Source organism: Anolis carolinensis, unplaced genomic scaffold (assembly GCF_035594765.1).
Source record: "Anolis carolinensis isolate JA03-04 unplaced genomic scaffold, rAnoCar3.1.pri scaffold_10, whole genome shotgun sequence".
NCBI classification, from domain to species: domain Eukaryota; kingdom Metazoa; phylum Chordata; class Lepidosauria; order Squamata; family Dactyloidae; genus Anolis; species Anolis carolinensis.
The window spans coordinates 22,235,699-22,254,683 of record NW_026943821.1 but is presented as its reverse complement, the minus strand read 5'-3'; the positions used below and the strand labels follow the sequence as shown (position 1 = coordinate 22,254,683).

At 40.8% G+C, this 18,985-nt stretch overlaps 1 protein-coding gene across 5 annotated transcripts; it reads left to right on the top strand.

Moving 5' to 3' along the window:
• The first annotated feature begins 2,118 nt into the window (after positions 1 to 2,118).
• cunh1orf216 (chromosome unknown C1orf216 homolog) lies at positions 2,119 to 9,583 on the top strand. 5 transcript variants are annotated; one of them, XM_062962913.1, is made up of 3 exons: positions 2,119 to 2,242; positions 2,757 to 2,825; positions 4,787 to 9,583. In XM_062962913.1, the coding sequence occupies exon 3, from the start codon at positions 4,803 to 4,805 to the stop codon at positions 5,661 to 5,663; it is 861 nt and encodes a 286-aa protein (XP_062818983.1). In that variant the 5' UTR covers positions 2,119 to 2,242; positions 2,757 to 2,825; positions 4,787 to 4,802; the 3' UTR covers positions 5,664 to 9,583. The 5 variants fall into 5 exon arrangements, with proteins under 5 accessions (XP_062818983.1, XP_003229270.4, XP_062818985.1 ...); XM_062962915.1 differs by lacking the exon at positions 2,119 to 2,242 and adding an exon at positions 2,270 to 2,680; XM_003229222.4 differs by lacking the exon at positions 2,757 to 2,825 and having other exon boundaries at positions 2,132 to 2,242.
• The last annotated feature ends 9,402 nt before the right edge of the window (positions 9,584 to 18,985 follow it).

Genomic DNA, 18,985 nt, shown 5'->3' with positions numbered 1-18,985 from the left:
TTCCCAGCAGAGGCCTGGAGACCTTGCTTGGCCGGCCGGTGACGTGGGCGTGTGTCACCAGAGCCTGTTGCTCTAACCTCTTTCCCCCAGGAAGGATGAATAATTGGGGCCTAAGCAAAGCCGCATGTGGGGGCCGCTCCGAAGGGGGGTCTCGCCCGCCCGCCCAGCAGAAGACACCAAGCCCCACCGAATCGGAGCGGATGAATTTATGTGAAACCCACCACCTGTTAGTACAGCATCTGCGGATTGAATAGCCAACATTTCATTTATCCCCAGGAAGTGATGTCTAGCTCCTCCTGTGTGATTCCATGAGATGCTTCTGGCCGTCCACATTTATGGGTCCCACTTTTGTAAATTTCATTACGCTACGTATCAAAATTTGAAAACAAAAACTGTTTCGGATTGGAAAGTGTTACAGTATTTCCTGTTTGGAGCCCCCGATGGCGCAGTGTGTTAAAGCGCTGAGCTGCTGAACTTGCTGACCGAAAAGTCGCAGGTTCGAATCCAGGGAATGGAGTGAGCTCCCGCTGTTAGCCCCAGCTTCTGCCAATCTAGCAGCTTGAAAACATGCAAATGTGAGTAGATCAATACGTACCGCATCTGCTGGAAGGTAACGGCACTCCATGCAATCATGCTGCTGAACTTGCTGACCGAATGGTTGGCGATTTGAATCCGATGAGCGGAGTGAGCTCCCGCTGTTAGCCCCAGCTTCTGCCAACTCAGTAGTTCGAAAACATGCAAATATGAGTAGATAAATAGGTACTGCATCTGCGGGAAGGTAACAGCACTCTGTGCAATCATGCTGCTGAACTTGCTGACCGAACGGTTGGCGGTTTGAATCCAGGAGCGGAGTGATCTCCTGCTGTTAGCCCCAGCTTCTGCCAACCAGCAGTTCGAAAACATGCCAATGTGAGTAGAACAATAGGTACCGCTCCGGTGGGAAGGTAACGGCACTCCAGGCAGTCATGCCAATGGCCACATGACCTTGGAGGTGTCTACGGACAACGCTGGCTCTTTGGCTAAGAAATGGAGATGAACACCAACCCCCAGAGTCGGACACGACTGGACTTCATGTCAGGGGAAAACAATAATCAATCATATAATAATAATAATAATTGGGAAACAATAGACATTGACAAAATTACGAATTACTTGGGAAGTGTTCGACTTGTGATTTTGTGATATGAAATCCAGCATATCTATCTTGTTTGCTGTGTCATATAATAATAGTAATAATAATTCATAAATAGGTACAGTAGAGTCTCATTTATCCAAGCGAAATGGGCCAGCAGAACCTTGGATAAGCGAATATCTTGGATAATAAGGAGGGATTAAGGAAAAGCCTATTAAACATCAAATTAGTTTATGAGTTTACAAATTAAGCACCAAAACATCATGTGATACGACAAATTTGACAGAAAAAGCAGTTCAATACACAGTAACGTTATGTAGTAATGACTGTATTTATGAATTTAGCACCAAAATATCACGATATATTGAAAACATTGCCTACAAAAATGCGTTGGATAATCCAGAACCTTGGATAAGTGAGACTCTGCTGTAGTTCAATACGCAGTCATGTTATGTTGTAATTAGTTACTGTATTTACGAATTTAGCACCATTACGGTATTTACGAATTTAGCACCAAAATATCACGATATATTGACAACATTGACTACAAAAATGCATTGGATAACCCAGAAGCTTGGATAAGTGAGACTCTGCTGTAGTTCAATACGCAGTCATGTTATGTTGTAATTAGTTACTGTATTTATGAATTTAGCACCATTACGGTATTAACGAATTTAGCACCAAAATATCATGATATATTGAAAACATTGACTACAAAAATGCATTGGATAACCCAGAAGCTTGGATAAGTGAGACTCTGCTGTAGTTCAATACGCAGTCATGTTATGTTGTAATTAGTTACTGTATTTATGAATTTAGCACCATTACGGTATTAACGAATTTAGCACCAAAATATCATGATATATTGAAAACATTGACTACAAAAATGCATTGGATAACCCAGAAGCTTGGATAAGCGAGGCTTGGATAAGTGAGACTCTACTGTATTCATCAATAGAGAGCAATATTGCATGGTTGCCTGGTGACGTCGCTGTTGGAGTCCCGCGCATGCGCACTCCTGCTCGGTCTTCCAGCCTCCGAATCCACGTCGCGCGTGACGCTGATCCTTTGCACAGCCCTCGCTTTCCGCGTTGCAGGGATCGCCCAGCGGTGAGTGAGTGGGTGCCAATGAGAGGAGCCCCATAGGAGAAGGAAGGCGGGTTGCAAGGGTGAAATGGCCACGGGACCCTCTCCTTGTCCCTTCCACGTAGCTTGGGATTTGCCTTCTCCTTTCCTGCGCCACTCTGCCCTCTTGCAATCGCCCTTTTCCCCCTGGACTCCATCTCCCAGCAGCCCTCGCTAAGCCCAGCAGCGGCGTTGCATGCTGGGAGTTGGAGTCCGGCTACATCTGGAGGTTCCCCTGCTGGATGGATGGGGAGGAAGGACAGGGCTCTGTTTTCTGCCTGCGCCAAGATCCAAGAGATCTATTTAATGTGTTGTGCAAGGCTTTCTTGGCTGGAATCACAGGGTTGTCATGAGTTTTCCAGGTCATGTTCCAGAAGCATTCTCTCCTGACGTTTCGCCCACCTCTATGGCAGGCATTGCGAGGTATATATACGACTTGAATTTAATATTATTGGATTATTATTATTATTATTATTACTGTATTATTATTTACTACCAGGCTGTCTGGCCATATTCCAGAAGCACTCCCTCCTGACGTTTCGCCCACATCTATGGCAGGCATTGCGAGGTATATATACGACTTGAATTGATTAGTATTATTGCATTATTATTATTTATTAGTTTATTATTGTTATTATTACTGTATTATTATTTATTACCGGGCTGTCTGGCCATGTCCCAGAAGCATTCCCTCCTGACGTTTCGCCCAGCTCTATGGCAGGCATTGCGAGGTATATATACGACTTGAATTGATTAGTATTATTGGATTATTATTATTATTGTTATTATTACTGTATTATTATTTACTACCAGGCTGTCTGGCTATGTTCCAGAAGCATTCTCTCCTGATGTTTCGCACACATCTATGGCAGGCGTTGCGAGGTATATACACGACTTGAATTGATTAGTATTATTGAATTATTATTATTTATTTGTTTATTTATTTATTTATAACCAGGCTTTATGACCATTTTTCAGAAGCATTCTCTCCTGACGTTTCGCCTACATCTGTGGCAGGCATTGTGAAGTATATACAGTAGAGTCTCACTTATCCAACATAAACGGGCCGGCAGAATATTGGATAAGCAAATATGTTGGATAATAAGGAGGCATTAAGGAAAAACCTATTAAACATCAAATTAGGTTATGATTTTACAAATGAAGCACCAAAACATCATGTTAGACAGCAAATTTGGCAGAAAAAGTAGTTCAATACGCAGTAATGCTATGTAGTAATTACTGTATTTATGAATTTAGCACCAAAATATCATGATATATTGAAAACATTGACTACAAAAATGCGTTGGATAATCCAGAACGTTGGATAAGCAAGCGTTGGATAAGTGAGACTCTACTGTATACGACTTGAATCGATTAGTATTATTGAATTATTAATCTTATTATTATTATTATTATTTATCACCAGGCTGCCTGGCCATGTTCCAGAAGCATTCTCTCCTGATGTTTCGCCCACATCTATGGCAGACATTGTGAGGTATATATATGACTTGAATTGATTAGTATTATTGCATTATTTATTTATTTATTTATCACCGGCCTGTCTGGCCATGTTCCAGAAGCATTCTCTCCTGACGTTTCGCCCACCTCTATGGCAGGCATCCGCAGAGTTTGTGAGGTCTGTTGGAAACTAGGCAAGTGGGATTTATATATCTGTGGAAGGTCCAGGGTGGGCAAAAGGTCAGAAGAGAATGCTTCTGGAACATGGCCAGACAGCCTGGTGATAAATAAATAAATAAATATTTTAATAATACCAATCAATTCAAGTCGCATATCTGGTGACAAATAAATAAATAATTTAATAACACCAATCAATTCAAGTCATATATATACAGTAGAGTCTCACTTATCCAACATAAACGGGCCAGCAGAACATTGGATAAGTGAATATGTTGGATAATGAGGAATTAAGGAAAAGCCTATTAAACATCAAATTAGATTATGATTTTACAAATTAAGCACCAAAACATCATGTTTTACAACAAATTTGACGGAAAAAGTAATTCAATATGCAGTAATGCTATGTAATAATTACTGTATTTACGAATTTAGCACCAAAATATCACGATTTATTGAAAACATTGACTACAAAAATGGGTTGGGTTATCCAGAACATTGGATAAGCGAGTGTTGGATAAGTGAGACTCTACTGTACCTCACAATGCCTGCCATAGATGTGGGCAAAACGTCAGGAGAGAATGCTTCTGGGACATGGCCATACAGCCTGGTGATAAATAAATAAATAATTCAATAATACTAATCAATTCAAGTTGTATATATACCTCGCAATGCCCGCCATAGAGGTGGGCGAAAAGTCAGGAGAGAATGCTTCTGGAACATGGCCTGAGAAACTCACAACAGCCCAGTGATTCCGGCCATGAAAATCTTCAAGAACTTGTTGAATTGCTAAAATATGTTTCTGAATTGGTTCTGGTTGCCATTCGTTAGACAGAGGGTGGGAGGTAAATGTTTGAATCCGTTTTAATTCATTTCTCTTCCTTTTTTCTTCAGCTGGGTGGGCGCATAGATGTTTGCCATGTGCCAACCGGAGCTGCCCCTCAATGCGCTCTTCAGCGAAGCGAAGGGGAACTCGCAGCTGGACGTGGCCTACCTCGGAGGGAGGGACGGGAACCTCAATTTTATGGGCGAGGAGAATTACGACAACAATGAAAACTGGAACCAACACACGGAGGCCGGGAAGCTTGGGGTCAATGCTCCAGTTGCGTCCGATAATCAAACACCATTGATGCGCAAGGAGGAAGCAAACGGTGCTCTTAGGAACGTCCATGAGGAGGTGAAACAGGAGAGCATGTTCCTTGCCTCGGAAGAAGAAGAGGAAGAGGAGGAGGAGGATGAAGAAGACATCCGAAGGCCTCCAGAAGGAGCAGAGGTCTCCAGTCCGGAGCAAGAGAAAGCCACGGCGAAGGAGAGAGTCAAAGGAAGCCGGAAGATGGCCAGCTCTCCCTTGGAAGACAACGGTTACGCCAGCAGCTCCTTGAGCATCGACAGCCCCGACAGCGCAAGCGCCGGCCCGTGGGATGCACCGTCGGTCACCGCCAAGGATTGGAAGGACACCGAGGCCGAGGACTTGTCTCCGAGCGCTGAGGCCCTCTTCCCGGCGTTGGCGGAGGCCTTCCAGAGTCTCCAGGAGAAGAAGAAGTTCAAGGAGCAGGAGAAGCAGAAGCACCGCGTCCACCTGGTGATGTATCGCCGCCTGGCGCTCCTGCGCTGGATCCGCAGCCTCCAGCAGAAGGTGGTCGACCAGCAGAACCGGCTTCAGGAGAGCTTCGACACCATCCTGGACAACCGCAAAGAACTCATCCGGTGCGTCCAGCAAGGCATGCCCTGCCCCAAGAACCCCGTCCAGGCCGTCCAGGCCGAGCTGTGAAGGACCTTCTTGCTCTCTGTACCTTTGTGCAATCCTAAACCTGGTCACTCATGGAAAGGACTGACAAAATTCCTTATCTGTTGTCGAAGGCTTTCATGGCCGGGATCACAGGGTTGTTGTATATTTTCCAGGCTGTACTTCTGGAACATGGCCATGCAGCCCGGAAAACATACAACAACCCCAATTCCATATCTTCTTGCAGGTTTAGGGTGGGAACATTGGTGTTTGGTGGCTCCCATGTGAGTGAATCCATCCTCTGGTTTCTTCGGCATCCAGATCCAGGTTTTGAGAGAGCTGAACCATAGAGTTCAGGTTTCATTTTGCACTTTAAGGAGAACTATCCAAGGTGCTGAACTGTGTTGACCAACCCATTCAGCGCTTCCAGAGTGGATTTCTCACATCATGGAAGCCACTCAGTCACCACTGCATGGAAGGTTTGCTTCATTCCTTTCAAAATAATACCGTATTTCATCATAAAATAGTCACCACTGCATAATAGTCGCACCCCCATTTTTGGGTGTCAAAATTGTTATTTTTGTTTTCCTCACATAATAGTCGCACCTCATTTGGGGCTGATTTTCCTTCCTTTCTTCCGTCCTTCCTTCCTTCCTTCCTTCCTTCCTTCCTTCCTTCCTTCCTTCCTTCCTTCCTTCCTTTCCTCCTCTGAATGGAGGTCTCTGAAACTCCATCACCACTGCATAATAGTCGCACCCCCATTTTTGGGTGCCAAAAATGTTATTTTTGTTTTCCTCACATAATAGTCGCACCCCATTTGGGGCTGATTTTCCTTCCTTCCTTCCTTTTTTCCTTCCTTCCTTCCTTCCTTCCTTTCCTCCTCCAAATGGAGGTCTCTGAAACTCCATCACCACTGCATAATAGTCGCACCCCCATTTTTGGGTGCCAAAATTGTTATTTTTGTTTTCCTCACATAATAGTCGCACCCCATTTGGGGCTGATTTTCCTTCCTTTCCTTTCCTCCGATTGGAGGTCTCTGAAACTCCATCACCACTGCATAATAGTCGCACCCCTATTTTTGGGTGTCAAAATTGTTATTTTTGTTTTCCTCACATAATAGTCGCATCCCATTTGGGGCTGATTTTCCTTCCTTCCTTCCTTCCTTCCTTCCTTTCCTCCTCCGAATGGAGGTCTCTGAAGCTCCACTTTTCTCTTCTCCCACCTTCCTCCTTCCGAGCCCTTAAGGCAGTTTACAAAACCTGGCATTGAGTTCTTTGGAGAGTCAAGGAAAAAAGGGATGATGCCAGTTCCAGAGACCTGCATTTCAGGTTTTGTAAAGTGCCTTAAGACCTCGAAGAAAGGAAGGAAAGAGAAAGGAGTGAAAAGAGGAGTTTCACAGACTTCCGTTTTTTAATTTTTTGAGAAAAGAGGGAAAGTGCGACTCTTATGTGGTGAAATATGGTATTTGATGGTCTTCCTAAGACATTTCAGCACATTGCCGGCTCATTTTGTGCAATCACTTGCTTCCTAATTTAGAAGTAGACGCAACCAAGGATATTGTAGGATTGTGTGCCATTTCCATCGTTGCTGCTGCTTTTTATGCACTACTGAGAGAGAGAAAATGCTACGCTTAGCATGGAAACGTGTCCCACATCGAAGTGCTTGAAATTGCCGTCTTCTGACCTCATCTTGGTTTAAAGTTTTATTGGTTCCCGACCGATTCGTCGTCGGAACCGTCATGAATGTGTTTATTTGGGATTTCCTTGGTTTCCCAGATGGCTTTATTGAAAATATAATTATATTATGTGTTACGTATTCGTTTAGGAAAGCAAACAAGTTGCCGTCCTTATTAGGAAACGCAAGTCCTTCCCGTATTGGCAAAAATGAATGCTATTGATGATGGTATTGCAACTCCTAGCAACTCTTAGCAGAGACAAGGGTAAGGAATGCTGGGAGTTGCAATAAACATCGTTTGGGACTTGGTAGGATTTCCTCCAGCTCAGTTGAGTTGAAAACCTTCCACCGTAGAGGAAGAGAAGGTTTTCAATTCGGATTATAGGATGCCGCAGTGTATTTTTGTAACAGAATGGATGTATTACATATATTTGTTTTGGGGGCCTTGAAAGTATGGCTTGTGGTCTCAGTGTCTGGAAGGCTGTTAGGAATTGTGGGAGTTGTAGTCCAAAAACACCTGGAGGGCCCAAGTTTGCCCGTGCCTGATCTACACTGTAGAATGGATGCAGTTTGACACCACTTTGACTCCCACGGCTCAACAACAACAAAAACAACAACTTTATTCTTGTATCCCGCCACCATCTCCCCAAAGGGACTCGGAGCGGATTACACAGGGATGAGCCCAACAACAACAACATACCGTATATACTCGAATATAAGCCGACCTGAATCTAAGCCGAGGCACCTAATTTTACCACAAAAAAACCCTGGGAAAACATTGACTCCAGTATAAGCCAAGAGCGGTAAATTTCAGAAATAAAAACAGATACAGTAGAGTCTCACTTATCGAACATAAACGGGCCGGCAGAACGTTGGATAAGCAAATATGTTGGATAATAAGGAGAGATTAAGGAGAAGCCTATTAAACATCAAATTAGGTTATGATTTTACAAATTAAGCACCAAAACATCATGTTATACAACAAATCTGGCAGAAAAAGTAGTTCAAAATAAACATGACAACAGGATTTGCAATCCATGATTACCTTGGAATCCAGTCCAGAGCTTTGAAAAGTTACTTTTTTGGACTATAACTTCTTATTCTTCCCTGCTGCCATTTTTTAAATACTGTATATACTCGAGTATAAGTCGACCCAAATATAAGCCAAGGCACCTAATTTTACCACACAAAAAACTGGGAAAACTTTGACTCCGGTATAAGCCGAGGGTGGTAAATTTCAGAAATAAAAATAGATACCAATAAAATTACATTAATTGAGGCATCAGTAGGTTCAGTGTTTTTGAATATTTACATCAAGCTCAAATTTAAGATAAGACTGTCCAACTCTGATCCCAATCATTATTCTCATCTTCTTCAATGTAAATGTGCGTATGTATCCTTTTAATAATAATAGAGTAAAATAATACATGTAATAATAAATAGAGTAAAATAATAAATGCAATAATACTAATAGTAAGATCAGGGTGAAATAATGTATTATTATTAATAATAAAAATAGAGTAAAATAAATGTAATAATAGCAACAATAATAGTGAAAAATAATAAATGTAATAATACCAATAATAATAGAGAAAAATAATAAATGTACCATATATTCTTGGGTATAAGCTGTCCCAAATATAAGCCAACCAGGACCCTCACCTGAGTATAAGCCGAGGGGGGCTTTTTCAGTCTTAAAAAAAGGGCTGAAAAACTAGGCTTATACTCGAGTATATACAGTAATTTATGTAAAACAATAGTTAAAACAATGAAACAATAACAATAAAATGTAAATATCACATAACAATTCTTAAAAACTTGGAAGCCTGGGAGTTGTAGTTGTGCAAGCCTTCTCTGCCAAAGAGGGCTGGAGAACCTCACCAAACTACAAATCCCACGTTTCCATATTATCAAGCTATAACAAAGTGGTGTCACACTGCATTAATTCCCCCGGAGTTTGCACGTCAAAATAGTTTTAGCAATGACAGTCGGAATCACAAAGGATTCTCCAGGTCTATATGATGCAATTTTTCATCTTCTGAAACTTTGGGAGTTATAGTTCTCCAAGGAAGAGATAGCCAAAGATCTGCAAGTTCCTCCCCCAAGTTACGTTTTCAAGACACTTTCTGCAAGCCGTGAAAAATAAACGGGTAGAAACCGATACCGAGTCGATGGTGTGGCTCAAGCTTTCCTGTATCATAGGGGACCCTGTGCAATAAGTGAGCATGTGTCTATTGATTGTGCGTTGTTTTATTTTGGCTCAAAAGTACAATAAACATCCACATGCCTGAGCCGTCCTTGAAGTTGTGCTTCATTTCCATTCAAATTCTAATTGATTTGAGATGTAGACGAAATAAGGAAAAACGTGATGATCGCTGGAGAAAGTTTGGCTGCGTGGGAATTCCCTGTGGCATCAGCAATAAACGTGTGTCGTCAAAGGCTTTCATGGCCTGAATCACTGGGTTGCTGTGAGTTTTCCGGGCGGTCTGGCCATGTTTCAGAAGCATTCTCTCCTGATGTTTCGCCCACATCTATGGCAGGCATCCTCAGAGATTGTGAAGTCTTGGAAACTAGGCAAGAAGGGTTTAAACCATGTTTAAATATTGGAAAGGATGTCCTATTGGTTTTTTTTTCTCCTGCTCTGGCGACTAGGACACAATGGACCAATGGATCCAAATTCCACCCAAAACCTAGGAAAAGTTTCCTGATGGTAAGAGCTGTTCAACTGTTGGATATGTCCACCAGTGGAGTCTCTTATCTGGAGGTTTTTAAGCAGAAGCTGGGATGGCCTTATGAGATCATCTAGATGGCCTTTGAGGGTCCCTTTCCTTACCTATGGTCTTCTGATGGCCTTATGACATCATCTTGATGGCCTTTGGAGGTCACTTTCCTTACCTATGCTCTTATGAAACCATCTAGATGGTCTTTGAAGGTCCCTTTCCTTACCTATGGTCTTCTGATGGCCTTATGACATCATCTAGATGGCCTTTGGAGGTCACTTTCCTTACCTATGCTCTTATGAAACCGTCTAGATGGTCTTTGAAGGTCCCTTTCCTTACCTATGGTCTTCTGATGGCCTTATGACATCATCTAGATGGTCTTTGGAGGTCACTTTCCTTACCTATGGTCTTATGAAACCATCTAGATGGTCTTTGAGGGTCCCTTTCCTTACCTATGGTCTTCTGATGGCCTTATGACATCATCTAGATGGTCTTGGGAGGTCACTTTCCTTACCTATGGTCTTATGAGACCATCTAGATGGTCTGTGGAGGTCTCTTTGCTTACCTATGGTCTTATGAGATGGTCTAGAATAGGAGATCTTTGCCAACCACAGGGAACATGAGTTAGGGATACAGGAGGACATCCAAACACATCCTGATGTGAACGGGATCCAAAACCCACTGGAGGTTGTCCCAACCGCAATGAACCCAAATGCAAGAATTAAGGATGGGAATTAAGGATGGGAAAACAAGCACATGTGTGCATCAGTCCAGGAAACCCGATACAGGCAGCTAGATGGTGGAAAGGACTGCGGCGTCCAAGTGAGCAAATCCACCAGACTCCGCAGTCCCCACCTGCCCCCAGGTTGTTGGTTAACCAGGAGAGCTGAGCAGAGCTATAAACTATAAACACCTGAGCCGTGACTTAAAGGTGACTCTGCCGGAGGCTCTGGAGCGATTAAATAGACTGCTCCGACCACCTTTTGCTCCTTCCTTGGCCTTGCTTCCCTTTCTCTGCCTTATTTTCCAGAGCCTTGAGATTCAAGGCAGCTACAAGGCAAACAGGCAACCCTTCCTTTGGAATTTGCTCAACAAATCGGGGACAAAATGTGGTTCTGAGAAACGAACATTTAACAACAACAACAACAACAACAACAACAACAACAACAACAACAATGTTAATAATAATACAGTAGAGTCCCACTTATCCAACATAAATGGGCCAGCAGAACGTTGGATAAGCAAAAATGTTGGATAATAATAATAATAATAATAATAATAATAATAATAATAATAATAATAAGTTTATTTATATCCCGCCTCCATCTCCCCTGAAGGGGACTTGGGGCGGCTTACAGCAAAATCAAATACAAAGCAATGATAAAATATGAAACATCAAAGAACAATAACAAAACCAATAACAAAATATACACAGTAACCGAGGGAAGAAAAAAAACCACAACGCGGTATTAAAACATCGAGTTAAAAACAATGAGGTTGCAATAGTGGATGAGCAAGGTGCACATTATAAATAACAAATTCGTAAATAGATAAAGTGCAATAGATTCATTTAAGGTCACATTAGGTAGGGAGGGGCCCTGAATTAATATCACGTAATGAGGAAGGGATTAAGGAAGAACCTATTAAACGTCAAATTACATTATGATTTTACAAATTAAGCACCAAAAACATCATGGTTTACAACAAATTGACAGAAAAAGCAGTTCAATACACAGTAACGTTATGTAGTAATGACTGTATTTATGAATTTAGCACCAAAACATTGCGATATATTGAAAGCATTAACTAAAAAAAAATTTGGCTACTAACAAATTGACTACAAATAAAGATAGAATTGCATAAAATGAACGTACAGTAGCAACATTGTCGGAAATTAAATCCATAAAAAGTTCAGTCCTTGCTGCCTAGAGACACAGCTGTGGATCGGGGCGGGAGGCAAACTGTGTTGGATAATCCAGAACGTTGGATAAGCGAATGTTGGATAAGCGAGACTCTACTGTACATTTCATTTGTTACCCACCTCTCCTAATGGCTCGAGGTGGGGTACCACAAAGTCATACTATATCAGGGTTGTTGTGTGTTTTCCAGGCTGTACAGCCATGTTCCAGAAGCATTCTCTCCTGACATTTCGCCCACCTCTATGGGAGGCATCCTCAGAGGATAGACCTCACAACCTCTGAGGATGCCTGCCATAGAGGTGGGCGAAACGTCAGGAGAGAATGCTTCTGGAATACGGCCATACAGCCCGGAAATCACACAACAACTCTGTGATTCTGGCCATGAAAGCCTTTGACGACACACATCATATCAACATATAATACATACAATAACATAAAATACGTGTGTGCTTAATGTGCCCCGGGCTACATCTATACTGTAGAATTGGTGCAGTTTGACACTGTTTTAACTACCATGGTTCAATGCTATGAGTTAATGGGTGTTATAGTTTGACAAGGCCTTTGCCCATCTCCAAACTACAAATCTGAGTATCCTATAGTATTGAGCCATGGCACTTAAACTGCTGTCAAATTTCATTTGATGCATCCTTCATTTCAATAATAAATTAAAACTAATTGCATTTTAACAGTGTTTTATTCTGCTGATTCCAACAGACCTAAATGTTTTTGAAGGATTTGTTTTCATTGGTTCCCATTCCGATGGATAATTTAATTGCGTTGCCATAATATTTTTTTTACAAACTGTTTTCACTTATGGCTTTGCAGGTGCTTTACCTTTTGGAAACTGGCTCGAGTCCCGGTATTGAAATAATAAATGAAATAATAATAACAGTATGAATACTCTTAGGCGACTTTTTGGAAACGTGGCTTTGTCATGTCCTTGTTACCAAAAAAAAAAAGCGATTTGTAATGTTTTGGAGACTAATTTAAAGGCATAATCCATTCCGAAGCCCTGCTTTGAGTTGCGGAGCTCTCCGAATCCGGTTTCATTGTCATTCTTTACAGATCCGCTTTGTGAGTCCGTTTGGTTATTGGGTTTATCTGGCTGTTTATTGCTCTTGGTGCCGATAGAAAAGCCCATTGGATTAAGTTACAGACGGAGCTCGCTCTGAATTTGAAGAAAGCGCTGGGTTTTCTCTGGACGACACAGCGTCCAAAGCAAACATTGTCCGAGAATCTGGTTATTTTCTCAAGCAACTGAAGAATAACTCCGCAGCCATGATATCAAAGCCCCGGCTGCCCATTTAAGCACTTGGCTTCCTTCCATAAATAAGACTGAAAGCCTGTCTGTTCTTTGCCTGGAGTATTGTTTAAAGAAGGTTATTTTTCCTTTCCAGAAGGGGAAAAAAGAGAAGAAAACCACTCTATTCATGGACTTCGTACATGTTCGTTTCTCTTGCTATGACTTCTGTAGCTTAGGCATGAATCTCTCTCTCTTTGGGTCTCATATTATCCAACATATTACAGAGAAAAACACATAAGGCCAAGCAACATCATTGTGCGGTTAAGTTAGCCAAGGTAACAAATGAAGAAAAACAAAATAGAAGAAGATGCAGCAGTTTGCTTTTGCCTGACTCTACAGGGAAGAGCATTGTTGCTGTTGTTGTTGATATACTTATTTATAGACCGTATATACTCGAGTATAAGCCGAGTTTTTAGCACTTTTTTAGGGCTGAAAAGGCCACCATCGGCTTATACTTGAGTGAGGATCCTGGCCGGCTTATATTCGGGTCAGCTTATACTCGAGTATATAGGTAATCAGAATTGGACAGTCTTGTCTTATTAAAGCCTTATTATAATCTTAAATTACAGTTGTATGTAAATATTCAAAAACATTTTACCTACAGATGCTTCAATAAATGTAATTTTATTGGTATTTATTTTTATTTTTGAAATTTGCCAGTAGCTGCTGCCTTTCCCACACTCGTATTATACTCGAGTCAAAACATTTTCCCAGTTTTTTTGTCGTAAAATTAGGTGCCTTGGCTTATATTCGGGTCGGCTTATACTCGAGTATATATGGTACCACTTTTTTACTATCCAAGCTATCTAAAAAGTATTATTATTATTTGATACACAACAAGATTAATCCACAGCAAACAAGATCATTATGCTGGCTGTTGTATTGGATCACATATCGGATGCTTTCCAAGTGGCTAGGACTGTGATGTATTGGTGAATAATGTGTGTAGATCTGAGTAGGGTGGCCTTTTGCAGTTGACAGATGGTAATTTTGTCAGCGCTGGTTGTTTTCAAGTCCTGGCTAAGGTCTTTATGCACTGCACCCAGTGTGCCGATCACCACAGGGACCACCTTGACTGGCTTGTGCCAGAGTCTTTGCAGTTTGATCTTTAAATCCTCATATTGTGTAGGCTTTTCCTGTTGTTGTTTCTTAAAATGCCCCTATTACAACAGGATGCGATCTTTCTATTTAGAGCCTCTGCTGGAGAACCATACTCATTTAGAGAATAAGGAGAAATTGCACATCCTTCTACAGGGTTCAGATAAAAACTCTATTTTAAAACTGACCCTTTTTACGCAAAAAGCGCTGGCCATCCGCGAGAAGATGGAAGCTGAGAGCTGTGACATTAATGCCATTAACAAAATCCAAATTTAAAATTTACTATGGACAAGCTACTAGTTTCACTTACCCTTGCCCATGCTCAAACCTTACCTTAAGGGAATAATTTATTTTAATCTTTTTATTTTGTATTTGCACAACTACCTAGGCCTGTAGGCCGGGATGCTTTGTATCTATACATGGTTTTACTGTATGTATGGGTAAGTGTGTACGTTTTGTATGTTTCACATGTTTTGATATGGTCAAAATTGACTAATCAATAAACAGTTGTTGTTGTTGTTGTTGTTGTTGTTGTGTACTGCTTTTGTCTCTTAAAGGGACTCGGTGGTGAATAGTGATAAAACCAAGCAATGTATGATTCAAAACCTAAGGACAGCTGTGTCTCCCTCATTGGAATTGTCTTCGAGTCAGCACTGTGATGCAGCAGCTAAAAAGGCCAATGCGATTCTAGGCTGCATCAATAGCCTTGAACCACAGCAGTTAAAGTATCAAACTGCAGCCATGCCGGCCATGACCTTGGAGGCGTCTACGGACAACGCCGGCTCTTCAGCTTAGAAATAGAGATGAGCACCAACCCCTGAGTTAGACACAACTAGACTTAAATTCAGGGGAAAACCTTTACCTTTAGACACAAGGGAGCAATGGATCCAAATGACAGGAAAAGAGAATATTTGGAAGACAATAAATTCCCCAACCAGGAATTGTGCATAAACAAGAGTCTTCTTGGATCTTAAGGCCACCAGGTTGAAAAGCCCATCCTCTCCAAAACCAAATGGTTTTATTCACTGTTTTACAAGCAACTTTTCTTCCTCCCCGCCATCATCTTCACTTAGTTATCTTGCATTTGGAGCTGTTATCCTCCCTCTCCGCTAATGTTATGTAGGGATCCCTTTTCCAAAGTCGTGCTTTGCTTTTGCCCTTTTCCTGGCAGAATCCAAAGTGAGCCTGCCTTCTTTAAAGATTCTCTTTGAAATGGCATCACATGAGCGAAAAAAAGCCCTTCGGGGGAGAATACGAAGTGAGAGCAGCTCGGTTGGAAATTCAGATTCGGTGCATTTATATTCCAATGATCGAGGAATGAACCTTTTGCAAAACGGCCTTTTTTCGCCAAAAAACAAACACTTTCGGAAGCAAAGTCACCAGAGTGCCTCTCTTTCAGAGCTTGGATTGCCATTATTTATTTTCATCTGTCTTCATATCTACTCCTGTTGAATCTATTCCTCAGTATTACCAAATATTACTGTATATACTCGAGTATAAGCCTAGTTTTTTGCCCCCTTTTTTAAGACTGAAAAAAAAACCCCTCGGCTTATACCCGGGTGAGGGTCCTGGTTGGCTTATATTTGGGTCAGCTTATACTCGAGAATATATGGTAGATTTATTATTTTTCTCTATTATTATTGGTATTATTACATTTATTATTTTTCTCTATTATTATTAATATTATTACATTTATTATTTTTCTCTATTATTATTGGTATTATTACTTTTATTATTTTTCTCTATTATTATTGGTATTATTACATTTATTATTTTTCTCTATTATTGTTGGTACTATGACATTTATTTTACTCTATTTTTATTGTTATTAATGCATTTATTATTTCACTCTGATCTTATTATTATTATATTTATTATTTTACTCTTATTTATTACTACATGTATTCTTTTCCTGTATTTATTTTTATTATTATTACATGTATTATTTTACTCTATTATTATTAAAAGTATACATAAGCACATTTACATTGAAGAAGATGAGAATAATGATTTGATCAGAGTTGGACAATCTTATCTTAAATTTGACCTTTATGTAAATATTCAAAAACATTTAACCTACTGATGCCTCAATTAATGTAATTTTATTGTTACAGTAGAGTCTCACTTATCCAATGTTCTGGATTATCCAACGCATTTTTGTAGTCAATGTTTTCAATATATCATGATATTTTGTTGCGAAATTCGTAAATACAGTAATTACTACATAGCATTACTACATATTGAACTACTTTTTCTGCCAGATTTGTTGTATAACATGATGTATTGGTGCTTAATTTGTAAAATCATAACCTAATTTGATGTTTAATAGGCTTCTCCTTAATCTCTGCTGTAATTACAACATAACATAAAAGGATACATAAGCACATTTACATTGAAGAAGGTAAGAATAATGATTTAATCAGAGTTGGACAGTCTTATCTTAAATTAGAGCTTTATGTAAATATTCAAAAACATTTAACCTACTGATGCTTCAATTAATGTAATTTTATTGGTATCTGTTTTTATTTCTGAAATTTATCGCTCTCGGCTTATACTGGAGTAAATGTTTTCCCAGTTTTTTTGTGGTAAAATTAGGTGCCTCGGCGTATATTCGGGTCGGCTTATACTCAAGTATATATGGTAATTTTATTGGTATCTCGGCTTATACTGGAGTCAATGTTTTCCCAGTTTTTTTGTGGTGAAATTAGGTGCCTCAGCTTATATTCGGGTCGGCTTATACTCAAGTATATATGGTAATTTTATTGGTATCTCGGCTTATACTGGAGTCAATGTTTTCCCAGTTTTTTTGTGGTAAAATTAGGTGCCTCGGCTTATATTCGGGTTGGCTTATACTCAAGTATATATGGTAATTTTATTGGTATCTCGGCTTATACTGGAGTCAATGTTTTCCCAGTTTTTTTGTGGTAAAATTAGGTGCCTCGGCTTATATTCGGGTTGGCTTATACTCAAGTATATATGGTAATTTTATTGGTATCTCGGCTTATACTGGAGTCAATGTTTTCCCAGTTTTTTTGTGGTGAAATTAGGTGCCTCAGCTTATATTCGGGTTGGCTTATACTCAAGTATATACGGTATGTTGTTCTTTTTTTCTAGTGAATCTTGTATTCTTGTGATATGGACTGACAGTCTCAGTTTAGTCATATTTTCCAAATTTAGTCACATAGTGTTATTATTGTCACTATGTTTATTTATGCCCCACTTTTTCTCCGCACAAAGGAGACTCAAAGCACGAACCTTGGTTGCCTCTACAAGAAATGCCAAAGACAGAAGAAAGTTTTTCATCATTTGCACCATGCAAAAAGGAAGCAAAACACAAGGAAGGGGAGCCCGGTAGCGCCGGAGCCAGAGCCTGTTTGGTGTTGATACTGAGCAGAATTAAGTCCCATGGCCGGAGGGAAGGAAACAGACTCCCGGCGGAGGGAGAGAGGGCCCCGGTGCACTTCTGGATTGATAACCCAAGTCGAGGAGGAGAAGAGGGGGCCGGGATTTGCTCCAGGCCAAAAAGGCGGCCTTTATCCCGGTGATAGCAGGCCAGCCGACAGCCTCCGGCCCTTGGAACAGGGGGACCGGCTTAACCTGGATGCCCCACGTGCTCTATCTATGAGGCAGCTGCAGTGGAATAAGGAGTGGGTGGGAAGAAGGAGACTGAACACCAAACGGTCCTAGATTTGCACCATTTTGGATGTGGTGGTTGTTTCTTTACGTACACTAGAACTGTACTTTAGTGAGGACAAAGTGTTGTTAAAGTGTGCCAAAATGGCACATGCGGTGCATTAAATCATTGTACATTTTGGTGCCTCAAATTTTAGCCCTCTTTCTGGGTCTCTTTGATCTGCTGGTTCCAAAAAGGGGTACCTGTTTTCGCCCATCAGCCCTAATAATAATAATAATAATAATAATAATAATAATAATAATAATAATAATTTGATTGAAGTCAAAAATCAGAAACTCCTCAAAGCACAGCAGACAAAAAACCAGTACAAGAAAACCGCACTACAAACTAGAGCTGACAGCTGGCACAACAAAACATTGCATGGAAAGTTCCTCAACAAAATTGAAGGAAAAGCTGATAAGGAGAATTTATTTATTTATTTATTTATTTATTTATTTGCAGCATTTATATTCCACCCTTCTCACCCCGAAGGGGACTCAGGGCGGATCACATTACATATATAGGCAAACATTCAATGCCTTTTAACATAGAACAAAGACAAAAATAGGCTCCAAGCGGGCCTCGAACTCATGACCTCCTGGTCAGAGTGATTCATTGCAGTGATTCATTGCAGTTGCTCTCCAGCCTGCGCCACAGCCTGAGAAAAGACCTGGCTCTGGCTCACGAATGGGACACTGAAGAAGGAGACAGAAGGCCTGATCCTTGCAGACCAAGAGCAAGCCATCAGAACAAACGCAATTAAGACCAAGATCGAAATACCAGCTGATGACCCAAAATACAGACTGTGCAAGGAAACCGAAGAAATCATTGATCATATCCTCAGCTGCTGTAAGAAAATTGCACAGACAGACTACAAACAGAGGCACAACTATGTGGCCCAAATGATTCATTGGAAACTATGCCTCAAGTACCACCTCCCAGCAGCAGAGAACTGGTGGGATCACAAACTTGCAAAGATA

What these genes read in the sequence shown, in the direction of transcription:
- cunh1orf216 (XM_062962913.1), top strand. Translation starts at nt 4,803, where the DNA reads ATGTTTGCCATGTGCCAACCGGAGCTGCCCCTCAATGCGCTCTTCAGC.